General features: G+C 38.6%; 3 protein-coding genes and 1 long non-coding RNA gene across 4 annotated transcripts in view; 3 read left to right on the top strand and 1 right to left on the bottom strand.

Moving 5' to 3' along the window:
* The window catches only part of LOC121515230 (DENN domain-containing protein 5B-like), a 29,237-nt gene extending 20,299 nt beyond the window's left edge, over positions 1-8,938 (top strand). Inside the window, exons 12-21 of the mRNA XM_041795892.1 lie at positions 61-136; positions 325-453; positions 545-666; positions 879-1,024; positions 1,116-1,234; positions 3,717-3,901; positions 4,087-4,169; positions 4,668-4,794; positions 4,990-5,164; positions 7,634-8,938. Of these exons, the coding sequence (XP_041651826.1) occupies positions 61-136; positions 325-453; positions 545-666; positions 879-1,024; positions 1,116-1,234; positions 3,717-3,901; positions 4,087-4,169; positions 4,668-4,794; positions 4,990-5,164; positions 7,634-7,817 (1,346 nt within the window). The 3' untranslated portion in view covers positions 7,818-8,938. The remainder of the gene's footprint in view (positions 1-60; positions 137-324; positions 454-544; positions 667-878; positions 1,025-1,115; positions 1,235-3,716; positions 3,902-4,086; positions 4,170-4,667; positions 4,795-4,989; positions 5,165-7,633) is intronic.
* On the bottom strand, positions 3,842-6,273 carry LOC121515231. Its single transcript, XR_005992359.1, has 3 exons — positions 5,970-6,273; positions 3,994-4,095; positions 3,842-3,908 (listed from the first exon to the last, which is right to left on the bottom strand). It is a non-coding gene; the product is annotated as an uncharacterized LOC121515231 (long non-coding RNA).
* Positions 8,939-10,973: 2,035 nt separating the features above from the next.
* On the top strand, positions 10,974-20,618 carry LOC121514507 (SIN3-HDAC complex-associated factor-like). The gene is made up of 6 exons (XM_041794644.1): positions 10,974-11,102; positions 13,502-13,629; positions 13,715-13,814; positions 13,901-14,024; positions 14,117-14,267; positions 18,360-20,618. The coding sequence occupies exons 2-6, from the start codon at positions 13,502-13,504 to the stop codon at positions 18,685-18,687; spliced, it is 831 nt and encodes a 276-aa protein (XP_041650578.1). The 5' UTR covers positions 10,974-11,102; the 3' UTR covers positions 18,688-20,618.
* A 2,385-nt stretch (positions 20,619-23,003) lies between these two features.
* kxd1 (KxDL motif containing 1) lies at positions 23,004-24,538 on the top strand. Its single transcript, XM_041796000.1, has 5 exons — positions 23,004-23,158; positions 23,422-23,555; positions 23,680-23,832; positions 23,914-23,960; positions 24,040-24,538. Exons 2-5 carry the CDS (start codon positions 23,458-23,460, stop codon positions 24,297-24,299), a joined length of 558 nt encoding a protein of 185 aa, XP_041651934.1. The 5' UTR covers positions 23,004-23,158; positions 23,422-23,457; the 3' UTR covers positions 24,300-24,538.
* The last annotated feature ends 1,632 nt before the right edge of the window (positions 24,539-26,170 follow it).

The following is a 26,170-nucleotide window of genomic DNA, read 5'->3' as shown; positions in this document are numbered from 1 at the left end:
TGTGTAAATCTTTAAGATTATAGTGAAATGATCTCTTTGTTAAATCTCCTGTCTGTTCAGGGTGTAATGGTACGGACATAAGAACGTTTGATGATGGCGCTCCTCTCCTGAGAGGCACATTGATACAGGATATGAGGTAATAAATCAAATTTTTTTTAAAAGTAAATGCCAAACAATTGTTTAGACGGTTTGAGCTGTTTTCTTAAGGTAATTTCTCTAAGCTTTACGTTTTCTAAAGTTCTAAGGTGAAACACTTAAATAGTGAATAAACTGAAGTTTCAGGGGGAAATAGCTTCATTTGTCATAGAATATTTGTTCTTCCAGGTTTATCCAGACCATGAGTGAGGGTCTCTCTGAGGTGGGTCAAGCTCGGGCCTGGATCCATCTGGCTCTGGAGAAGAAAATGCTTTCCCAACACCTCAAAGAGCTGGTCACTAACCAGGAGCTGCTCAGGTCAGAATTCACTCATAAACCATTATTTAAAAACATCTAATATTTCCTCTAAATTTGCATTTAGAGCATGTTTGTTGGTGTCCCCACACAGGCAGCTGTATAAACCTCATGCGTTCTTGCTCTGTGAGGAAGAAAGAGAGCAGTTCCTCTTCCACCTGCTCTCTCTCAACACTGTGGACTACCTCTGCTTCACACGTGTCTTCACCTCCATCAGTGAGTCCTGTTAACTTTAAATGGTGGAATTTACTGTTGGGTTTATAACTTTAGAGAACAATGGGACTTTGTTTTGGGTCATGTTTTACCTGAATTGCTCCCAGTATCCCCTGAATCTACAGGAAACTGCAAACAAAAGAGAACAGTTTTGTGGGAGAAGACAATGTTAGGGATGAAGGAAACACAACTCTGCTCTTTGTCTCTCACTTTAGGTATTCCATATCGTGTTGTCATTATTCCCATGAAGAAGCTGAGCATCGCAATGGCAACAGTCAACCCTTGGGTGTGCGTGTCAGGAGAAATGGGAGATTCAGGAGTTAGACAGATCCCAAAGAATACACAAGAGATTTATTTCCAGGTGAGTGTGTAATCCTGAGCCGTAAGGTCAGCATCATACATGACAGGGATGCATGCACAGATTCACTGATTCCTTGTGCTTCTTATTTCAGTGTAAGAATCTGGGCAGGCTGAGCACTCTGCAGCTGGGACAAGAGAACTCCGGCCTACTGGCTAAGTGTCTGATAGACTGTGTGATAGTGTACAATGAGATCACTGGACACACCTACAAGTAAGATTCTTCAGCTATTTGAACTGAGTCTGGTATTGTTTAATGTTTTTCAGATCAGTAATCTGATGAAAACTATTGCACACTCAAACTTTACACATAAAGTCTGATGCAGTTTTTGTTTGTGTTTTACTGCAGTATGAGGCAAAAACGGCCTCATACTGCAGTGGGCCAATCCAACCTTCTCAGGGGCCTTCACAGGCTCATATGTCACAGTGCTAACCAAGTTGGAGAGGTGGAGCGCAATTTTTCTATTCAGCCTCTTTGTTATGTCGCATCAAGTACAGATTTTGGCCTTTTATGTTCTATGGTTGATATAATACATGGGTAAAGCAAGGTGTTTCAGGTAACGTTTTAGAGCAAGGGAGAGAGAGAGAGAGAGAAAGGCATGCCAGCCATTGTTTTGAAAAGTCAATCAACCATTTAAATGACTTGGACAGATGAGAAAAAATGCAACAAAATTAAATCTTTTCTGAAAAGAATAATGAGAGGCAGAAGTTTGCAAGCATGGTTAACACAACAAAAGATCATATCTCTTTTTAAATGTGTAGCAATTTCGGATGAAAAAAAAAGACTTAGTGGGAGAATGCCTTTACTCGTACAAGAGCCCTATCTCTAAACATAGATTGTATCCACACAGAACAGTGTTTAAGTATATGGGAGATAATTTAAATGGGCCACATTTCATAAAGATACAATACGATGCAATACAATAAGATGTGATGCAATACGATACAGTGCAAATCAAAATGAAACAAAAATTAGAATATCATGAAAAGGTTCAGTATTTTTTGTCACTCTTTTCTGAAAGTGAAACGCATATATTATATAGACTCATTACACATAGAATGAAATATTTCAAGCCTTTATTTCTTGAAATTTTGATGATTATGGCTAACTGATAAGAAAAGACAAAATTCAGTGTCTCAGAAAATTAGAATATTGTTAAAAATTTCAATATTAGAAAGTCATGGTGCCACACCCTAATCAGCTAATGAACTCCAAACACCTGCAAAGGTTTCCTGAGCCTTTAGATGGCCTCTCAGTCTGGGTCAGTAGGCTACACAATCATGGGGAAGACTGTAGACTTGCCAGAAGTCCAGAAGACAGTCAGTGACACCTTCCACAAGGAGGGTAGGCCACAAAAGGTCATTGCTAAAGAAGCTGGTTGTTCACAGAGTGCTGTATCCAAGCATATCCATAGAAAGTTGAGTGGAAGGAAAAGTGTGGTAGGAAAAGGTGCACCAGCATAAGGGATGACCGCAGCCTTGAGAGGATTGTCAAGCAAAATCCATCCAAGAATTTGGGGGAGCTTCACAAGGAGTGGACTGGAGTTGGACTAAGGCACAGACCAATAGACATGGACTACAAATGTGGCATTCCTTGTGTCAAGCAACTCCTGAACCAGAGATAACGTCAGAAGCCTCTTACCTGGGCTGTGGAGAAAAAGAACTGGACTTTTGCTCAGTGGTCCAAAGTCCTCTTTTCTGATGGAAGTAAATTTTGCATGTCATTTGGAAATCAAGGTCCCAGAGTCTGGAGGAAGAGTGGAGAGGCACAGAATCCATGTTGCATGAAGTCCAGTGTGAAGTTTCAACAGTCAGTGATGATTTGGGTTGCCATGGCATCTGCTGGTGTTGGTCCACTGTGTTTTCTGAAGTCCACAGTCAACGCAGCCATCTACCAGGAAATTTTAGAGCACTTCATGCTTCCTTCTGCTGACAAGCTTTATGGAGATGCTGATTTCATTTTCCAGCAGGACTCGGCACCTGCCCACACTGCCAAAGGTACCAAAAGCTGGTTCAATGACCATGATGTTACTGTGCTTCATTGGCCAGCAAACTGGCTTGACCTGAACCTCATAGAGAATCTATGGGGTATTGTCAAGAGGAAGGCAAGAGACACCAGACCCAACAATGCAGATGACTTGAAGGCCACTATCAAAGCAACCTGGGCTTCCATTACACCTGAGCAGTGCCACAGGCTGATCGCCTCTATGCCATGCTTCATTGATGCAGTAATTCATGCAAAAGGAGGCCCAACCAAGTATTGAAGGCATAGAAATGAACATACTTTTCAGAAGCCTGACATTTCTGTCTAAAATATCCTTTTTTTATTGATCTTATGTAATATTCTAATTTTCTGAGACACTGAATTTTGGGTTTTCTTATCTGTTAGCCATAACCATCGAAATTTCAAGAAATAAAGGCTCGGAATATTTCACTCTATGTGTAATGAGTCTATATAATATATGGATTTCACTTTCAGAAAAGAGTGACAAAAAATATTGAACCTTTTTTCATGATATTCTAATTTTTTGAGATGCACTAGTACATGTTGCCTTGTAATTGTTCTACTGGATAACTATGTTTGACTTTTTTGACTAAAATAATAACAAAAACTCAACAATTTCCTTAATTGAAACCTTGTTCTTGCATGGAAAATCACATCCATCCTAATGAAATATCGCCTTGTTTCCTCTCAGGTTCCCCTGTGGCCGTTGGCTAGGGAAAGGGGTTGGAGACGGCAGCTTGGAGAGAGTTCTGATTGGTCAGCTGGTGTCACCTGGTGCAGAAGAAGATGCTGGAAGGTGGACAGGGACGCCTCCAGAGCTGGCCTCTCCTTCACAGAGTGTGCGGACAGTGCTGGGATCGCTTGGCAGCAGAAGCAGTACGTCCTGACAAAGAACACATTCTTTACTACAATGGCTGACCCACTTGTCGGTGTTCTCACTACAATAACAGACTGTGCTCCTGTATCACCTTTTCTTTTCAGCTCTAGTCCACTTCCCTTCATGGTTGGTGTCATTTCATCCGTCTGTTTCTCCTTGTAACGCTCTTCATTCATGCTTTCAGGAATGTTAGCTGTTGAGGTGCAAGAGGACATGAGGGAGGCGGCAAATAACCTTGTTAAACACTTCCACAAACCTGAGCAAGAGGTATGTCTCTGCTATAGTGAGTGTGTCCTACTTATTTAGCTGTTGCATTCAATGCATCAGTCAAATCACTAAACTGAAGCAGTTTTAGCAGAGAGGAGCTTCTCTGCAGCAACGTGTTAGACATTCAACCTCCTGCCTGTGTTATTTATATCTCTAACACGACTCATTACCCCCGCTTTGTCTCATTTGTGTATCAGACTAGCCCCTCTCCCAGCAGCAAGTTAAAAGCACTGAAAAGACTTGATGGATCACTTTTTTCTGTAATGACCCTTCAGTTCTTCTTTGTAATAACGTCTTGGTTATATAGGCTTCAATGTTAATGCATTTCTTTTCTTTTTTCTTAATAAATGAAAGAAGAGCCCTTTAAACAAATGCATTTCTCCTCTTGGGGATTTTGGATTATTACACTGGCCTCTATTACTCATTTGAGAGGATTTACTGAAGCTGAAAGATGAGCCTTCCTCCCGCTGAGACTGTGCCATATTTCTGTCCTCTCAGAGAGGAAACCTGACAGTCCTGTTGTGTGGTGAAGGAGGTCTGCTGCTCTCTCTGGAGAAGTTTCTTCTGCACGGGCTCAGATCTAACCGTCTTTTCCAGAGGAACATGTTTGTTTGGGACTTTATTGGTAAGTATTTTCACTTTGAGTGCATTAAAAGTGTTTTTCTTTACTCCTCAAACGAGTGTTTGCTCCATCTAGTAGCTCCACATAACACATACTTCTAAGCATGATCGTGTACTATGCCCTATTTCCTTTTTGTCTGTATATAAAAACATCAGCTTTAAGTTAAAGCCTGATTATGTGATCTGTTCTATTCAATAGAAAAGGCCGTGGTCTCCATAGAGACAGCTGATCAAATGGGTGACCTGCATGGATCAACACTAACAAAGGGTCCACCTGTTGATTCACTGTGCCACTACGTCAACGCAATCAACGCCTCACCAAGAAACATCGGCAAAGAGGGAAAGTTCCAGCTGTTTGTCTGCCTTGGCATTAGGTGGGTGGTTATCATTTTTGTCACTTTTCAGCTTCAAACTCAATCAAAGGAGATCCAAAGAAATAAAGGGAAGCTTAAAATCCCTCAAAACCTCTACCCTGTATAAGAGGAGAATAAGAGAGATAGGAGATAAAAGAGATTTTAGAAGAACATGAAGATGTAGCATTTGTGGCATATTTCATAAGGAATTGTAATCCAATTACAGCATTGGAATTGAAGAGGCATAGATCAATGTTATAAGTCTAAAACAGATTCTTAAAGTGGTCAAAGTTTTAAGACAGAGAACATGAATGGTTTGTATTATTTTCCATGCTGGTATGTAAGAGTTTAAAACATGCAGGTCATTCATCACATTGTCTTAGGCAAGTGTGATATCATTTCCTTCCTGGGGCTCTGAGGAAGTATCCTCAGAGCATGACAAACTATAAATATTTCCCACGCTTTAACACTCATATAAAACACCGTTCACGGAGGAAAAATGATTCATTAAGTTCTTGCTACTTTCCTTCAATGAAAACCATGGTCTCTTTCTTCCATAAAAGCCCCCCCTGATCAGGACTTTCTTTAAAATTCAGGGCTTGAAAGTGACTGATTATATTGACTTGTAGTGAAGTTGAGTATCTTTTTTTTTAATCCTTTATTTTAGCAGGGAGAACCCACTGAGACCAAGGTCCCTTTTCCAGGGGTTCCCTGCAACAATACAATACAATACAGGATTAGAAAAACATGCATAACATGGTTAAAAAAGATACAAATACATTCATAAATAATTTAGTTCACTACATTAAAAAAACCTGTCACTTACCAATTAAAATAAAATAAAATCAGAACAAAGGTCCAAGCTCTCCATCAACAACATGTATCTGGCTGATAGTTTGGATTAAATTACATAGCGGTCTCCTTTGCCAAGATAATCCATCCACCTCACAGGTGTGGCATATCAAGATGCTGATTAGACAACATGATTATTGCACAGGTGTGCCATAGGCTGGCCATAATAATATACTTCAAGTAAACTTTTAATTCCTACGTACTGAGTAGTTTTACAGTAAAATATGATCTTTCCACGTTAGAAAAAACAGCAAGAGAGTAGATCTTCAACGAGATTCTTTGGGTAAAGTCACACCTCTTTAATAAAGTAAAATATGCAGGAAAATTGACAGTGTTAACTCATATAGAGTTAGTTTTAGCACTTTAAACAGGTGTTTATTAGTCCACGCTACATGTGGTTAGACTTCACTTTTGAAAGTGTTAAATATTTCACAGTTTGACAGAGCTGCAGTAGTCATGTGTCTGTCATGAACGAGCCGGCACACTGCTGAGAGCTAACCTCATTCATCCATAGTAACCTCATATATCTCATTGTAAGGTAATGCACACAAGGATGAAGATGTCCTTTAGGACACCTAATGTCACAGGCAGGAACTCTGGATAACTTCACTTGTGGCGCAAATGTGTGGTACATCAAAAACAACAACAGTTCACCAGAAGCAACCACCGTTGGTGGATAAACTGTTGCTGTGCACAACAGCCATTGTGGGGTTCGATGTGGAATCAGTTTTTTGTTATATGCTATCGTGTTGTCAACATAGGAGGAAAAAGTACATAAGTATTTTACTCAAGTAAAAGTACAGTTACTCTGGTTAAAACTTGCTTAAGTAGGAGTTAAAGTACTGATTTCAAAATGTGCCCAAAAACACTGCTGAATAACAGTTATTTGAGAAAATGTAGTTAAATATTTTCTACCCCTGTTAGTAAGTAAACAGTTTTGGGTCTTTGTGAATGGACAAATATGTTTAGATGTACTGTCTTATAGGGTAATGTGTTTTTTTCTGTCTTTTCAGATTCAAAATTAACTTCATCAGTTAAAGGTGCAGTGTGTAATGTTTAGCCTAGTAGCATTTAGCTGAACAAACTTGGTAAAATAAAGCAAAGCATTTCTAAGACGGTCTATCTAAATACATGTTTAGTCATCTAAATTCAAAAATAGCTATTTTGAAAAAAAACAACTCAGAATAAACCTTTAATTCATACATAGGGAGGGTCCTCTCCATGGATGCCGCCATCTTGGATTTTTACATGTTTCCATGGTAACATAGAAGAAAAAAGGAAAAAAGGATAAATAAAGTTATTGTATTGTATTGTATTGTATTCACATTACAGATACACATTAAATTCAACTGGTTGCCACAGTTTCCAGTAGAGAAATGCAATCTAGAACCCACTTCTAGATGTTGATATTCAGTTTTACACACTGCACTTTTAAAGCAAACAATTTTAGAACAGTAAAGGAATTAATTTGTCAGAAGTGAACAGTGCTTATTTTTATCTTAGTTTCATGCAATCTAAACCTGTTTCAAAAGTAGAATACTTGTTACTATTTCTATATTTAAGTTGAAGAATGAATTTACTATCAAACATCAGCCATCAACAGCACATCAACTTCTACCAACCTGTTCCTCTCCTCAGGGACCGACTTCTTTCCCAGTGGCTCCCCCTGCTGGCAGCATTACCCCTAACAGCACGGACATACGAGGAAATTGCTCTGCTGAGGGACCGTGCTGCTGTTCATTCGCTCTCCCGCATCCTGCACACGCTCAATGAGTTCACCATCACCCTGGAGACCGCACTGATCAAAGGAGTTGACCTCTGACCCTGAAAATATTAACCAAGTTCACCTCCTGCTGCACCTGATGGGTTCACATTCATCTTTTCATTTAGGGAGAAAAAACTACATTTAAACTCTTGAAAACCACGACTTAAAGGACAGTGGACTAAAAGAAGGCGCTGGCAACTTGAGCTTCAAACACTTTGCCTTGTTCCTTGATGTAAATGTCTGATATACTGTATTTGCTTCAGGAAGTAGTCCAAGTTTTCCTATGCTTGTTTACACTGTGAAATTCTGTTTCCCAGAGGAGAAATAGAGAGTCATTCATAACCTCACATCTACAGTAGTATTTCACAGATCACACCATTTACTGTACCCAACCCCAGAACCACTCTAACTCTCCTTCGACTGCTGTATTGCTTGCACTTGAATTATAAACTTAGCACATGCATGGCCAAAATATGTTTGTTTTACGTCTTACTGTGTTGTGATATATCAGGACTCAGGCCTTATTATATACAAGCATTTTTTCTGGACTTAAATCATTCAATACCCAAGTACGTATACACCAGAGGGATAACTCATCTCCCAAGTATGTTACAAACTATTGTGCACTTTCCCTTTCCTTTTTTTTAATTTCAGTTTGGGATCACATTCATGAAATCATCACACTGAAACCAAACTGGTGTCCTCATTGTGTCAGCTGAAATAGTCTTTGTCACTTTGATAGAAAGCTTCTCCCCCTCTCTGTCATTGTAAATAAGTTGCTTCATTAGATCTTTGATATAATCGTGCCCATTTGTTATTATGGTGTAATGAATCTGTGGCATATTTTTCTGTCTAAAGGCATTTTGTTTGTGTCTGTGTAAAAGAAAATATTCGACACACTCTACTGAAAATGTGTATAATAGTCATGCAATTTGTTTCTTGACTGTTCAGTTGTCTTCTGATACAATAGAGCACAGGTTGTTCAAAATCCTAGGTATTATGTTGATGTTGCATTTAATTTTAAAACTGTTAAAGTATAAAACTGCTGTCTCCTGCACTGCCCTGCAAGCACTATGTAACCAACAAAGACCAAGCCTCTATTATCATTTAAATACAGATTAGGGGAAGCAATAATGAAGTGTTATTTATGAAATGTGTGGTTAAAGAATAAAATTAATATTGGCATAAATAACTTTATTTGAGTTGTATTTTTGTTGTGTTGTCTACACTGCACATTTAATGAGATTGTTGAGTTATTTCTTTCCATTTAACTCCCAACAACAATCGTATTGCAACCCCTTTATACAGTGGCCTGGAAGTGCAGTACAAAATTGCAAGGCTTGAAACAAAGCTACATTAGCAGGATCATTTTTATATTTCAGAAAACAAATCTATGTTGGCAAAACACTTACAAAAATGACAAAAAAAAATTACATTTTACATTTTACAAAAAGTCTAGTATAAAATCACAAAGTCTGAAACACTTAATCAAACTTGAAACAAATTTACAAAGCCAAATGAAAAATTACAAAGCTTGAAACTCTTTTACAGAAGAAACAGATTTACGAAGTTTGACACAAAATCACAAAGTCTGAAACACTTTCACCTAACTTGAAAAACAGGTACAAAGTCCAGTACAAAATTACAAAGTCTGAAACATGTACAAACTTGAAAAAGATTTACAAAGTCATCTGGTTCTCCAGTCATAAGAAAAAGTGTTTTCAAGTGGGTGTGGAGAAATGCAGTGGATTTAAATGGCTTTTTTTTGTTTGTTTGTTTGTTTGTTTGTTTGTTTCATCTTGAGTTGTCCTTGATTTTTTGCAAATATGCCCGTGTGCTGCACTAAGTAGGACATTCTGTTTTAATCCAGTTCTAAAGGAGTGCAGTCAGTTTTATTCTTTTCTAATTTGATGCTGGAGTTAACTGTTCTTTTCACTGAAGCTGAGCAGGTGCATGGTTTTGTGAAAATGGCAGTGTGTTTTTTGTCCATTTTTAAAATGCTAACTCCTTAGTCCTTACTGAAGACAAATGGCCTTTCAATTTGTACCCATTATATTAGCCTATTTTTTATTTTGAACACAATCCTGTTCCAAAATTGCCCTTTGAAGTTGTAAAGTTGCCATTTAAAGAAAACTTCTAAGTTTTATTTGGTACTGAATTTCTTGCTTTGATTAAGCAAATTATGAGGTGAAATTTTTCAACTTTATATCAACATAACCAATGGCATGAATTACCCAAACATATTTTCTCCAAAGGCTCAATTTACCTCTGGTCAGGGTAAAGTTGAGCCAAGAAACCACTTTATCATTTTTTAAATGTTTTTTTAGACCCAAACCAATATTCCCAGGGATGTCCACATCCTGAAGTATATGTACAGGTCTTATATATAGGCATTACTGTCATCCTGTCACTGTAAAAACACCTCATGTAAAAACTGGCTCATCTTACCCCACTCTCCCCTATACATCACAATGCAGAATGTGTTTCAGAGTATGATTGAGAGTTTTTTTTTTTTTGGGGGTAGTTTTGCAAATTGTGTCTAAAGGTAAAATTGTTTGAGCTTTTGCCAGCAGGAGGTCGAGTCGATAAATTGGTTCAGGCAGCCTACCATTTGGTTCAGAAAATGGAAAGTAATGTTTCCGTGTCGTAAACGAGCCAACTACTACAGCTCTCGTGAAGAGCTGTAGCAGTTGGTATTAAAGCCCAGGCGGTCTTTGCACTGTTGTCAACTGCGGTGTTGTATAACGTGACAGTAGGATGATCGGTTTGCTGCTGGCTACTAAAGCCGATACTGGTGGGTGCTCGCCCTAAACTGGCCACTGGATGGAGGCCATGCTTCACCCACCTTTTATTTACCCCTAATCTGGGCAGTTGTCACGCAATTCAAATCAACAAAGCGTATATCCCTGCGAGACGCCGAGCCTCCTAAAAACCGTAGGCCTCCAGACGGGCCATCTGGCGCTCTGTAGTAAAACGACAGGACCCGCCCCCTCGCTTACACTCTCCAATGTGCCATAGCAACCGGGGCCGAGCCCCCTATTCCCGCGCAATGTTCCCATCCTTATAAGGCCAGTAGAATGCAGACGCACGGCTACGTCATACGTCGTTTATGTAAATGCTTTGATTGAAGAAAAAGAAAAAAAGCCTTCTGCCCTACTCTGAAATGGAGGTGTGGATACAACGCATGCGCACTGTGTCCACAACTATCCAGTCCCGTCCACAAGCGCAGACATCAACAAGGGAGCGGGTTACTGATGCGGGTTGATTGTCATAATAGTCACATCGCTACGACGCGCAAACAGGACTATTACTTTGTATCAGCTACACTCAGCTTGCTCCAAGGTAACGTATGCAGCGGGTTTTTCTCTGTTTTGTTCAGTCCATGAAGCTTTTAGAGAGAGTAAAGTCTGAGCTGTGCTTTTTTGATGTGCAATTCAAAACAAGCTCCGAGTTGTCTCAGAACAATTGCTCTTTTTTGGCCTGCTGCTAGACCGACTGGGTGGTCAGGTTGATTAATTGCCGAACTTACGAACATATAAAGTAAGCGGAAGAAGTATTCAGACAGGAAGAAAAGCAAGAAAACGCGTTTTAAAATGTCTGTATGTTTCATGTGCAGACACGATAGTCGCGAGAAGGGTGTTGATATTATTGTTTGTTTCAGACTGTCGAAGGAAATCACTACGCGTATCTGTCTCTAAATGCAACTAAAGCCGGTTATAGTAAATGTTACGGTCGGAAACATTCTCGTCTTTAACAAGCCTCGTGGTAACAAATAGTGTTTGTGGTGCGGCTGCAGTCTACTACACGTTTACGCCTGCTAAATAAGCCAAGTTGAAGCTCTCACGCCCACCCGGACCAGAGATGCGTCTAAGCACGCGGCCGCTGATGTCAACAAAACAGCTGCTGCAAACACAAAGTATTTATGGCCGTCTTCTGATAGTTACACTATGTATATAAATGCCCTCGGGGTCATTAAATAGTGCCAGAACCGACTTTTAAAAGCCCTGTCGTTTTGAACTTCGTGCACATGTAGTTGAAGGAGGACTGTTGCAGTGACGCGGCTGTGGAATAACAAAGAGTAAAGATCAAATTACACGATTAAATGAGAAAGGATTGCCTTCAACATCGACAAAGGGGACATTTTCTGTCGAGATGTGTTTGTTTTAGTTATTTAAACAACACTAAAGTTAATGTGTGGAAAGAAAGTCTGGCATCGTCGAGCAGAGGACGGACATCATAAAATGGGTGCGCATGAAGCAGGTCGTGTGGCATGCCATGCTTCCTCGCTGGAGTGGGCGGTGAAATTGGCGACTTGCACTTTTCTCTCGATAAAAACAACCGTATTTTTCATTGTCGACTTTAATTTTTAAATGCCGGGTGCTGTTTACGCATGACCTTACTTCTTTTTGGATATTATTTGCAGTTTTAATTTATTATTACAATTTTTGCGGAAAATCGCATCACACCCCCTTCTCCACTCTGCCTCCGCCTTTGAAGTGTGTTGCCATGTTGAGTTGCGTCACGTACTGTATTCTGCTGCAGAGATCGTGTGTGTTTACAGATGAGACACTCCATGCTGAACATGGGGTCGGCCTTCCAGAGACAGTGCAAGGTTATTTTATGTAACACCTGTAGTGTTAGAGATTTGTGGTGCTGGTATGGTTAATTACATCTGTCTTATTACCTTGTGGTATTTTTCCTTCTATTAATACTTTTACGCGTATGTATGCAAATATGTGTTGTAACAGCACTTTTCCTGTATTTTTCTGTTGTCACTGCTGTAGTTTAATACAAGAAATACACACAGTATGATGTATATTTACATATTTTTTCGTGCAGTATTTTGACCGTAAATCTGTATTAATTACTTTATTTCTTTGGCAATTATACTGATGTCAGTTACAATTAATGGGGAATAACATGGCTCCCATTTTATGCATTTTTCCTGGAGAGTTTTCCATCTGCTGGAATCTCTAATCATACACATATTTCTACTGGAGTAAAAGCCAAGAGATGGTAAACAGGCTTACTCCCAGCCATAAGTGGTACCTGATTAACTGGCAGAGTGAGAGCTCTTTGATTTTTCCTGCTCTCTCTCTGAGCTCTCTCTGTGGCACCGCACTGTCAGAAGACCCCTAGGACTGATGGCAAGAAAAAAATCCAGTCTGGGGGGCGCGGCTCACAGTTTTGCCGCAGTTCAGATCCACATGTGCTGTGGAGATTAAATTTTGCCTAGCAACATAAATCATAATTCCCGTGCGCATTTTGAGCGCCTATCATATTTCGAGGGATTCTTCATATATACGTTCACACCTTCACATTTCTCCTGAAATGAACCCTCATATTTCGTAGTTTGTTCTTTATAATCCATCCCTTGCAGCCTGGGGGATCGGGCTGTGCGTGCTTATATTTTGGATTTCCAAAATGAAGCGTGCATCCTGTGAGCGCAGCATGGTGACATGATCTGTCTGACACGCTGTCTGACTGTTGACCTACTTCCCTCATGTGGGTCAAAGCGGAGGGATGCTCCAGCAAAATCGCTTCCCCTGCATGCTTTTAGCGTGACAAAACACCAGTTTTATTTTTCGAACACACATTTGGCTGGAATAAAGTGGGATAATGAGATAAAACATGCGTCCTGAGCCACAAATGCATGGCTGCAGAGAGGCGCTGCAGTAAGCGCATCACGCACACTGATGAGAGGCTGAAGTGTTAATATTGTACTCATGTTTTGCACGCAGATGTTTGGCTTTCACAAGCCAAAAATGTACAGAAGCTTGGATGGCTGCTGCATCTGCCGCGCAAAGTCGTCAAGCTCCCGTTTCACGGACAGCAAGCGCTACGAGAAAGACTTCAGGAGCTGCTTCGGGTAAGAGGCACAGCTGAACACGTGGGGTTTGAAAGCAGACATTTTCCCCAGTGTCAGTCCTTTACAATCTGTAATTGTCTTACAGACTAAGTGAAACACGCTCAGGAGAAATCTGTAATGCCTGCGTGCTCCTGGTGAAACGGTGGAAAAAACTTCCTGTGGGAACCAAGAAGAACTGGAACCATGTAAGTTTGGATTTGATGATATACCAGATATGTTAAGTAATGTGTACACTATTTTTATTCTAAATCATTCTGTTGTCATTCTTCAGGTTGTTGATGCCCGAGGAGGTCCCAGCCTAAAGATCACTTCCAGGCCCAAGAAAATCAAGTCCATCTCCAAGAAAGCAAGGCCGAGCCAGATCAGCAGGCTGCAAAAAGAGCTGAAAAGAAACAGTGGGTCCCTTTTATTTAATCAGTAAAAAAATTTACATTATGCACTTGTTCCTTAAAGACCTCCACAATTTTTGCCATGTCCTACTCCTCAGACTCAGACGCTCACAGCACCACCTCCAGTGCCTCGCCAGCTCAGTCTCCCAGTTACAGCAACCTGTCAGATGACGGCTCTGACACTGAGCTCAGCCCAGGATCCAGCCGCTCCCCTGTTTTCTCATTTCTCGACCTAACATACTGGAAAAGGTAATTCCATGCCCTACTTGCTCATTATTTCAGGTTAACAGTGAAACACCAACACCAGTTTTTGGCACATTTATTACAGCACTGCATGAAAAATCAAAGAGCATTTTTTAAGTTCAGTAGAATTGTCAACATGTTTATAGTGTAAAGGCAAAAGACTGTTTTTGACTGTAACTCCACACACACATGGATTCCAGCCACACAGGAGCTCAATATACTGTTGTACTTTTTGGTTAGAAAGCTAAAAACCTTCATTGTTTGGTGATACTGTTCTATCCATAGATATCAAACATACAGCTCAATTTAAAACAGCTGCATGGCTGGGACTTAAATGTTGTTCATTATACAACATATCATTACAGTTAAGTTATCTAATTGGACGAGAAGGTCTCTAGGAGAGCTGATAACATTACAGCAGCACTGGCACTTCATACCAGTTAGCTGCAGGTGTTCTTTATGCTGTTAATTTACACTACAGCGCAAGTCTCAGTTGAGATGGTTCAATCTCAGGCCACTAGAGCAGCTCATTACTGCACTCTCATTTCACTTGGTGCAAAATAAATTGATATACAAATGAATAAATAGATCAACACAGATAAATGCCGAGCATAGTCAGAGGTGTAGTGTAGGGTATGTGCAAGTTTACAGACTATCTTTCAGCCTCAGTATACTACACCCACTTCACAGTCCCCTCAACAAAAAGTCATTGGAGTACACTAGTGTGCTGCTTTGCATTTCCCCCACACTGCTGCCCAATTTGGAATAGTTCACTCATGCATAATCACGTCGTCATCTGTGGGCCAGTGGTGATCATAAAATCTGCTCGTCTTAGCTTGTTAATTTCATAGTGAGCTTAGTTAAGTGGTAATATGCAAACACTAGATGACCATGTAGCAGATGTCTGTGTTACAGGGTCCTCTTCAGCACAATAAATACACAGGTGTGGCTTCAAATTTAAGTAAATACTTCTTTAATACTACTCACACACATAACACATAAATCATCTAAGTTTTTCTTCTTCATCTGACTTGCCTGGTGCTCAACCTCTTCAGTCCATTTTGGCAATCCCACGTTCAACTCAAATCTTTTAGTAGTGAGCAGCACAGCCTCGCTGCTCTGCTGCATGTGTCTGAGTCTCCAGGTTCAGCCTGCTACTGCAGAGACAAAGAGCACAATCAACTCACAGAAAACACCTGTGTCAATTCAGCTCTGGCAATGCTCCCCTGAGCCACTTCCACACATCTCTCCCCAGCAGCTGAGCTGCACCACACCCCTCTACCACAGACCATTTAAGGTTAACTTTATATGCTGGCCTGATATGTCTTTATAATGCAAAGCCATTATCATTTGCTGGATTGGCTGTTTGAAATGTAGGTAATCATTTGGGACTATGCTCACTTCTCCAGGTACCACTCAGCAGACTGGGTAGGCTGTGGTAGCAAGTAACAACACTGGATTTATTCTCACTGCCAGAGGGCCTTTTTTCACATTTTGCAGGATACTCTTGATTTAATTATTATAGTTATCATGATTTAGAATAATTTTAAAAAAGCTTTTGTTATCATTTATCATAAAATTTATATTTTTTAACTCAAATGAAAGTAGTTGAGCTTAATGTGATCATCTAAACACAGGACAGTCAGTTTACACTGTTTTGAATGCACTGAACATAATACTTACTAGGTTTGATAATACATTTTACTTTTAGACCTACCTATTTTTACACAATTGCATTTGAATATGCATCTAAATTTTTTAGCAACAATTACAGCCAGTTTCATCTGTATTTTTGCATTAAGAACATAACATATTAAAGTAATCAAAGATAATTATAGAAATGTTTCTATTTTTCATGTTTACATGGCAGATATTTATCATTTTTTCTTCACATTTAAGATTGACTTTCGGGCAGCATTAAGCAAAGGAGGGGGGCTGCCCAAGGCATACCGCTGATGTAAATGTTTAAGAGCTAGCTCTGTTCACTGTGCGAAATGATTATTTAATTAACAATAATCATGTTCTTATTAAATTTTAGAAATATTTGCAGCCTTTTTAACCACTGAATCAATTTTACATTGAAGGTGGTGGTGTACTGAATATCAGCACAGCTGCTATCTCACACTAATCTGCAGACATACAATGAATTCAGAAAGCATTCAGACCTGCTTCATTTGTTTTTCAATTTTGTTATGTTGTACAGTAAAAACATAAAATAAAATGTTTGTATTAATCTATGCTCAGTACCCTATCATGACAAGTGAAATGTGAATTTTAGATTTTTTTTTTTTTTGCAATTTTGCTAATTTTGCCTTTTTATTAGCAACAAAAATATATATATTTACATAAGTATTCAGTCACTTTGCGAAAACATGTGAAAAGTAGCCCCAGTTCTGTCCATTTCTCTCAATCTTTGCTGAGATGTTTCTGTACCTTGATTGGAGGTGACTTGTGGTAAATTAAATTGGTTGGACATGACTTGGAAAGGCACACACCTCTCTATAGAAGGCCTTAGAGCTGACAATGCTTATCAGAGCTGATAATGCTTATCAGAGCAAATAATAACCAAGCCATTAGGTCAAAGAAACTGCCTGCAGAACTCAGAGACAGGATTGTTGCAAGGCACAGATCTTGGGAAGACCAGAAAAAGTTCTGTTACTCTGACGATTCCCAAGAGCACAGTGGCCTCCATATTTCTCAAATGGAAGAAGTTTGGCACAACCAGGACTTTCACAAGAGCTGGTCGTCTGGCCAAACTGGACAATTGGGGAGATGGGCCTTAGTAGGAGAGGTGATCAAGAACCTTATGGCCACTCTGACTTGGCTCCAGAGATCTTGTGTTCAAGAAGGACACTGCAGACCTCCACCAGTCTAGGCTTATAAAAGAGCAGCTAGACAAAAGTCTCTCCTCAGTGCCAAACACATGAAAGCTCATTCAGAATTTGCAAAAAAAAAAAAAAAAACTCCATGTGAAGCCCAAGTGTGCTTTCATGTGTTTTTGTTTTTAATGCATTTGCAATTTTTTTATTTTTTATTTTTATTTTTTTTTTACAGAAGCATGCAGCTGCAACATAACAAAATTGAACAAGAGAAGGGGGTGTGAATACTTTCTGAATGCACTGTATATGCATCTGACTAAATCATAGTTTGATATTTACAGCAGTGGTTTTCAACTGGTGAGTTGGAACCCAAATGTGGGTGATGGGGCTGTTTTTTATTTTACTCTTTTTCATCAATAGCAAGTTAATTTAGTTACTTTTCCCTGAATGTCTCAACTTTTTAATTTAATTTAAACATGTTAATTTAAAAAATCTCCAGAAAGTGGATAAAATGCAACATATCATTAGCCTCATAGCATAATCACCTAAGTCATATTTTAAGGTTTTCAGAAAACAAAAAACATATTTTGGCAATCGCAGAACTTTTTTTATTTTTCTGTAACAGTAAGTTCTACCAGATGTGTGAAAACGTTTCTTAAAAAAGAAAAGCCACAATGAGGACTACATAACAAATAAAAGTGACTTAATAGATAATAATTAATAGATGACTTAGGCATAGTGATTATGGACTGTAACAAGCACTCTGATTGGCTGAGGATATAGGCATGAAGGCATAATGAATCAGCAGTGTTAGGAGGGTAGAGTAAGGCAGATTTCACAATTTGGCCAAAAAATGGCTTAGACAGTTATTCTATGAGGCTAACGATGTCCATGTCAAAAAAAGGGCTTCCATAACAACACCCTCGTCTTTGCTCACTTGTATGTTTTGTTCCGCTTAAGGTTCAGACTTCTTTGAATAAGATTAAGATGTTAGGAAATTTCTGAAATTTTAGTTGGGATTGCTCATTCAAGAGACAAGCTTGTAACTTGGGGTAGTAAAGATGACTTTCCAAGTCAGAATAAAGAGTTCAGGGCGCATTTTGATGACATCAGCGTGTTCTCACAGAATCACACAGTATTCAGTGCTTGTTCTTATCTCGTACACATGACTTTATTGTCATGCTCACCTGTGCATCAGATGTGGTGAATAGTAATGAATTCATTGATTGGCTGTGTCTCTGTCACTTTCATAAATGTAACTTTGCCATACTCTGCACAGGCAAAAAGTGTGCTGTGGAATTATCTACAAGGGCCGCTTTGGAGAGGTGCTCATCGACCCCCATTTGTTCAAACCATGCTGCCGCAAAAAACAGCGACAGCAGCAGCAACAAGAGGAGGAGGAAGAAGAAGACGATGAGGAGGACGAGGAGGAAGAGGTGGAGGTAGAGGAGGGCCCGGGGGGCGTGGATGTAGGCCGGCAGAAATCCCACATAGAAGAAGAGGAAGTGAAGGAGACTCCGGTGCGTGAGCAGCAGCCTGTTCAGCTATGCGTTTCCGTGACAACACCTTCAGCCAGGAGCGGGGCGTTGGTGGATGAAGGGTGGTGAAGGAGAAAACCTCCCGTGTTGCACACATCTCTGAAGCAATCTTGAGGTGCTATTTTTTTCTTTGTTTTTTTTTTTTTTTTTTCTTTTGAAGCACTTACAGAAAGAAGTGGCCTCAGATTGCCTTCAGTCACAAAGCAGCTGAAAAATCCTTTGGTCTTCTCCTTAAAAATGTCAAAGGTTTGTTTATTATTTTTAATGATAACTTATGGACTGTTGTGTTTCCACTTTGTCTCATTTTTTTAATTTAATATTCTCACCATCCTGTCGATGGACCATCATCTGTGATTTTATTGATCTGCTTTAGATTAAATGCTGGAGCTCTATAGTTTGCTGGTACTTTGAAAAGGCTTTATTCCAAAACGCAATAGATCCACTCAGTTACAGAAAAAGGTGCTACTTGAAATTCATCACTTCAAACATACAGCTAAATCATTATCAATGTGGAGATTTTATAAGCATACAGTTTATGATAAGATGACTAATATACAGTACATAAATGAGATTAATTTTTCTTTCTTTGTAAAGAGTAGGTATCTCTTTTTGAAATGGTGGAAATCTCGTTTTGGAATGAATAACTTTATTTTTATTTTGAGAGTGCACAGACCTGTACAGTAGCCCCTGTGTTTGTGTCTTTTCACATTAACATCCACTCCTATCAAAGACTCTGTGTTTGTAGACTGGATTAGTGTCTCTGTGTTCAAATGTCGGTCCCGGTTAAATAAGGCCTATTCACAGCTTCAACAGCAAATACACCAGCCTTAATTATGTGTTACAGACAGTGCTAGTGTTAATTCTGGATTGGTATATTAAGGAACAAAAAGGGACAGTAGCTATATTTATCGTGGCCTCAGCAACACATAGTGCATTTTGCATGAATGGCAAGTCCACTCATCCAAAAGACCTAATGATCTGGAGCATGAGTCTACTAAAATTGCATGGCCTTATACTGTATAAGCTGTAAAATTTACTTCTTTTTTTAATCCATTTCTCTGAAGTTTTAACTTATTTTTGTATGTAAAAAAAAGAAAAAGCAAAAATATAAAAGTGTCTTTGCATAATAATACTACACAATACAGCAGCAAAACACAAAATCGGTCTATTGTCATTCAGCAATACAAGCATCAGTGATTCCCACCATTCTTGGGTCAGTTTACGGTTAAAATGAACTTTTTACAAGCTAAAATTCTATGCCATTGCCTCTAATATACCACAAATGTGTTGTGATATATAGCCTAATATTACTTTATTTATCAAATTAAAGCCAAAGCACATTGAAATTCACCCAATGTCAAATCAATGCAGGTTTTCTATGGACGCTTGTGCTAGTCCGAGGTCATTTGTATGTATGTTTATGGTATTCTAAATGAACACTAATATGAAATTTCATACATGTGATGTTGTAGCTGGGAGCAGAGGGTGTGTTCTGTACATACGGGGAGGGCAAGCCTTAAGGCTCTTATATTGGTTTCATTATTTATTTCATATTTATTTGTATCACTGCATCTCCACTTAGAAGTGTAATGCTATGAATTATTTTCATCTTTGGCTTATCTGTAGTATGGTTTTGTACATCAGAAATCGAATGTAATTCTCACGCAGGCTTCGTTTAACATTGCGTTGAATTACTGGTTGTCAGTATTTGTGAAATGTTGTTAAGTATTTATTTACTCATCAGTTGAGTTGCGTGCAACCTAACTTATTCTGTACCATTACTTTGGATCTGTATCATGTAGACTGAAACGAATGATAGATGCAACCAAACTGTACTTTTCCCTTCTAGCCAGTAGCTTAATACATTACCTAATTCTAGACTTGCATGTACTGTTGCTATGCATTTACTTAGCTTACAAGGTAGACAAAGCGGTTTTGTATTTTTTATACATCATGTACTTTTTTTACTTGTCCCCTAATAAAAGTAATTTTGTGAGTTTTCTGGATGTATGGAGTTACTGGGTGTATTGTTTTAAAAAGTTGATTGGTATAAATATTGATAGGTAAACACAACTTAAAAAATTAGATTGTCTCAACAGGAAAAACCATTGCAACATTAAACCTACTAATACATAACAATATCTGAACATGCCATGCTCTGACCATTGCATCAGATAGTCTTCATTTTACCAGAGCTGGAGAAGTACTAGACTATTGTAGTCAAGTAAAAGTACAGTTACTCAGGTTAGAATTTACTCAAGTCAAAATACTGGTCTACAGATCTACTCAAGTAAAAGTAAAAAGTATTCATTTTAAATTTTAGTCTGAGTGCTGAGTTGATGCTAGGGCTGAATGTTTTGGGAAAATATTTTAATTGCTATCTTTCTTTCAATATTGCATTTGCAATTTGACATGGAACTACTATAATAACTATTATAGTAATTACTTTTATAAGTTCCTCATCTTATTTATTTGTCATCAAACAAAAGAAATAAATCATACTACATTATAACCAACACAATTAGATATAAACTGTTCTTCCCTGTAGGTAAGGTCTATATGTTAGGATGACATAACATGACTCAGTATGATTTACATATCTTTATTTATTTATCTACTTCCATCACAGTAGTACATTAAATGAATTGTTTAACTTAAAGCCTTGAGGCAACCATCATGAAAGCTAGAGCTGAACTAATGTGAAAATACTACAATTAATTTGACTCATACTGCAGATGCAATGTGAATTGTATTGAAGGGAATAATCATTTTTTATTATTCATTTTAAATAAGAAAAACATTTACAAAAATAAGAAAGATAAGTGTTTTGCACACTATTCTAGAAAAAAATTAATGCTTCAGTTTTTGCTGTGTAGACTATAATATATCTGATGAAAAAAATGATTGAAAAAAATTTTTTTTGACGTACATTTCTGCCCAAAAAAATAATGCAACTTCTGCAATTCGAAAATTACAGGGCGTTTTGCTATCTAATCTAACAATATTTTTCCAGCCTTAGTAGCTACTGAGAAGTTGTACAGTAAAATATGAACTTCCCTTCTTGGTAGTACCAAGATAAGAATATTTATCTTCAACAAAATTTTTCAGGTAAAATCACATCTCTATAATAAAGCGAAATACAGATATTTAAGGATGTGAAGTAGAAACTCTTGCTATGTGCTACTGTATTCACAGTAGAGGTGAAAAAAGTACAATATAATGTACTCATGTAAAAGTAGAATTACTCTGGTTAACACTTACTTTAAATAATAGTACTGATTTCAAAATGTACTCAAAAAGTACCAGTACTCAAAAAAGTCAACTACAGTGATTGAAGTAAATATAATTGGTTACTTTCCACCTCTGCTTACTATGTAGTAGAGTCAAATTAGTGGGGGCACACCATGTGAAACACCATTGAGAGTATGATCTTATAACTGCTTTCTAGTCAAAAATGATTTCTTTGTAAATGTACTTCTAAAAGGAGAGTTCCCATTGAAAATTCAAAGAAAAAAATGTTTTCTTTGAAAAAGCTTGTGTTGGTGTTTCGGAGTTAAATCTATTCATATTTAATGTGAATAAATACAAATCCAAATACTGCTACACTTTGAAATTTTATTGCAATATTATTTTCAGTTTTAAAGTTATGTGTTTCTTTGGATATAGTTTCATTGTTACAGTCATCCCAGTTTTAATTCAAAAAACTTGAATTAAATTAGAAAAGGGAAATTAGAAAAGATGAAACAGTGCTGGATGCTGTTTACATCCCTACTCATTTTTAAGTATTTTGGGGGAGTCCAATCAGGGGCCCTGGTCAGCTCTGGCTACCACGGGCTTTGGCCCTGTAACATTACTGGTGCCGCTATTTGCAGCTGTAATCTATTAGGGCATTATAAATCAAGATATCTTAATTATTTTGGCTGCCAATATGTTTACTATTTAAATTTTCGCAATTTAGTCCTTAAAAAAAATCAGTATAAAAACTTTTTGTCAAAATGTTTGTTTGCAGTGTTAGTATGGTAGCACTGCCTTGTGTTGTAAGAAGAATAACACAGTCTAGCAGACGCTTCATGCCCTGTTGAGGGCCATATGTTTCACTTCATCTAAAGAATTGTTGGGGGCCAATCAAAATAGGGCCACATTTGGCCCCCGGGCCCTAGTCTGACACCCCTGCATTAGGTGAGGCATATTGCATTTGTCTATATTTCGGACTTAGATGAAGGTCAGATCACATTTGGGGGGCAGTTAATGCAGAACACTGGATAAAGGGTTCACATACATTTTCTTGCCACTGTAAATTAAATTTCTGTAATGGTCTTGCAATCCAGTAGGTGGCGGAAATTCGACAATTATGGTTGCCAACCGCAGAGTAACCCAACAGAAGAAGAAGGTCATAAGACAGGAAGTTAACAAAACACGTAGGTGCTTTGTTTTTGTCGAACCTGAAGCCGTGCTGTCAGCTAAAACTGAAGTCTGAAGATGTGTTAGTGTGTCAGCCAAATATTCAGGTTTCGACGGAAACATTTAGAGTGGAACTGAGGTAAATAATGTACATTTTGTGGCTTCGTTGATCAGTTTAGCTTGCAAGCTAGCGTAGCGACCATTTGTCTGCTAACAAGGATGATGCGTTTGTTTCCCTCTCTACTGAGTATTACAGCTACATTCACGATAAGAATCAGTCAGACAGCTGTTAAAATACTGATGAAATGACTGTTTTAGTGTAAAGGTGAAGCTCTTCGTTTCAATACTGATTTTGTTGAGAGTCGAATATATTGTCTTACCCAGTTTTGTTTTAAATTAAAGGTTTAATTTTACGGCTTTTACGTCTTGGTTTTCATCATGGTGGAGCCCACAGCATCAGGTGTGTTCTGCAACAGAATGCTGAGCATGGTCAACTCTGAAGATGTTAATGCTATTATTCAGGCTCAGAGACACATGTGAGTGTTTGGTGTCGTTGGTCTTTTCAGCATTTTTCATTACTGTGTCTGCTACTGTAGTTTTATTAACTCTTTGTAAACTGAAACAAGAAGATAATACTCTGCTGTATTTTTGTGAAAACAGGCTTGACCGCTTTGAGAAAACCAATGAAATGCTCATCAACTTCAATGGGCTGTCTAACGTGAGACTCCAGCAGATGAATGAGCGCTTCCTGCTGCACACACGCACCCTAGTGGAGATGAAGAAAGACCTGGACAGTGTCTTCAGAAGGATAAGGTGAGCTTTTACTCCTAAAGTGCAGATAAGCACAGACTGACACCAACAGCATCTGATATATTGTCTCCTCTGCATCTCCAGGACACTCAAAGGGAAGATAGCGAAGCAGTACCCTGAAGCCTTCAGCAGTAAGTTTTATTTCCCCCCTTGCCGTAAAACATCAGCCAATTTCCTTAAACGAACTATTCTGTATTATCTGTTTTCCAGCTGTTATTCACGAGTCCCCCAGCCTGGAGGATGACGACGAAGAGTTCGACCCAGCTCCACCCAGTGTTGCCACGACCATCACAACAGCCAACTCAGAGCAGAGCACAGAGTCTTGTGACACGAGTCCAGATGTGATCTCACCCACTGTGAGCAGATGCTCGGAAGATCTGTCTCAAGAGCCGCCTGACACACCTACATCTGATGTCCTAGAGACAGCAGTCCTACGAGATGAGGGTCCAGACTCTGTCCCTGCAGAATAAAGAGAGCAGAATGTTCTGCAGATGGTCATGTTGTGTATTTCAGTTTACATTGGTGTCTGCTTTATTTGCTGGCCTTCAACTAATCTGTCAGACTACCACAAGCTTGATGTCGGCTATAAACTGTCAATAAGGGCCGATGGATTGTTGTCTTTGTTTATTTGTCATGCACTGCACTAAAATTAACACAGATAATACTTGAAGTTGTACAGTCATGTTCTATAAAATATGTATGATACTGATTGTGAAAGCCTGCTCTCTTTTTGTTACTTTACTCTCATTATTCCTGTTTGTTTGAATGATTTTGACAGACCTGGTCTTATGGTTTATATAACAGAGCCTGAAGTCAGTGTTCTCCACCTGAATTACTGTACTCTCAGACTTGAATACCATCAGAAATGCAGGGATGGAGGATATCAGTTGTATTTAGCTTCATCATTTAACTTAACTTCATCACTTCCAGTGACATTCTTTTGTTTTCCGCCAGAGGAAATTAGAATTTAAGTTAACTGATGGTTAGTGACATTGGTGTAATCGACACTTCTTTATTATTTTATCTGCACTATTTAAGGAAACTCCAGAAAGTCTGAGATTTTTCTTAGGGTTGGTAACAAGGTCAATTTTGGAAACACATGATCTCCCTAAAAGCAGAGAGCCAGAGTACAGTGATCAATTGTTGAAGCTGACCCAAAGAATGAGACATTTAGTTGTATTGAGGCTAATGTCCAGAATATTTTAAATACATTTTATTATAAATGTAAATCATTGGCCTCTTCAGGTGGAGTTAATGTGAGAATTGAAAACTGAGCTACTGCTATGTAAATACAGCATTTGCTAAACTGAATTTGGTAAAAAAAAAAAAAAAAAAAAAAAAGGCTTGCATAAGACTCAGATTTAATGACCTGCTGAGGGATGACTTAGCTCTTCTTAAAAAGAGGTACAGAAGAGGACAAAATTATGAGCCTTCCTACTAAAAAGTTCAGTATTTCCCAAGTTCTGCAACAAGATTTTTTAACATGACTTTACCAAATATCCTGTTTTTTGTTTTTGTTATTTTTCCCAATTGTTTTACTTTTCACACAGGCACAAAATTATTTCACAGAAAAAAATATGGTCTAAATTATTAGCCCCCTGATGCTAATAGTTTTGTATCCATTTTGCTGATAACAGTCTGCAGTCATCTGTTGTAGTTTTCAACAAGTCTAAGACACATCTCCTGAAGAATCCCAGCCCATTCTTTTCTGGTAAATCTATTGAGCTCCTCCAGATTTGATGGACCTTAGTCTACAGTTCATCCCACTGATTTTTAACAGTCAGGGCCTTACGCAGGCCTGACAGTAAGGTTCACTTTAGTCTTCTGGAGGGAATTCTTCACCAGAAGCTTTGTATGATTTGAGCCCTTGTTGTGACAACCCAGACCCAGTTTTGCTACTGACTGCTTGAGGTTTCTTTGAAAATCATCACATATCCTCCTCTCTTCATGATTCTTTCCACCTGTAAGAGATTCCCAGGTCCAGGCACACTGGCATCCCCACAGCGTAATACTCCCACTGCTGTGTTTCACAGTGGGGATGGTGTTCTTTGGGTATATACGCCTTCTCTTTTCCTTCTCCAAACAGAAACATCTCTTTGCCCAAAGAGTTCTAGTCTGGTCTCATCTGATCGAAAGACATGCTTCCAGTAGGTGCCCATCCACATTTTTATCATTACCTAAAAGAGATAATTATGTTTTAAGAAAACAGGTTTACATTTTGAAAAAGGTTATATTGTACTACAGAATACATAAATCTAATTGATTTCGGTTGCTCTGATGAAAATGCTAAGAGAATGATAAGCCTAGACCCCCTTTCCTCCTTTATTTTGAAACCTAAATG

The sequence above is a fragment of the Cheilinus undulatus genome, linkage group 9 (assembly GCF_018320785.1).
Source record: "Cheilinus undulatus linkage group 9, ASM1832078v1, whole genome shotgun sequence".
Taxonomy (NCBI): Eukaryota; Metazoa; Chordata; class Actinopteri; order Labriformes; family Labridae; genus Cheilinus; species Cheilinus undulatus.
Note: the sequence above shows the minus strand (reverse complement) of the source record. Positions and strands in the feature narration are given on the sequence as shown.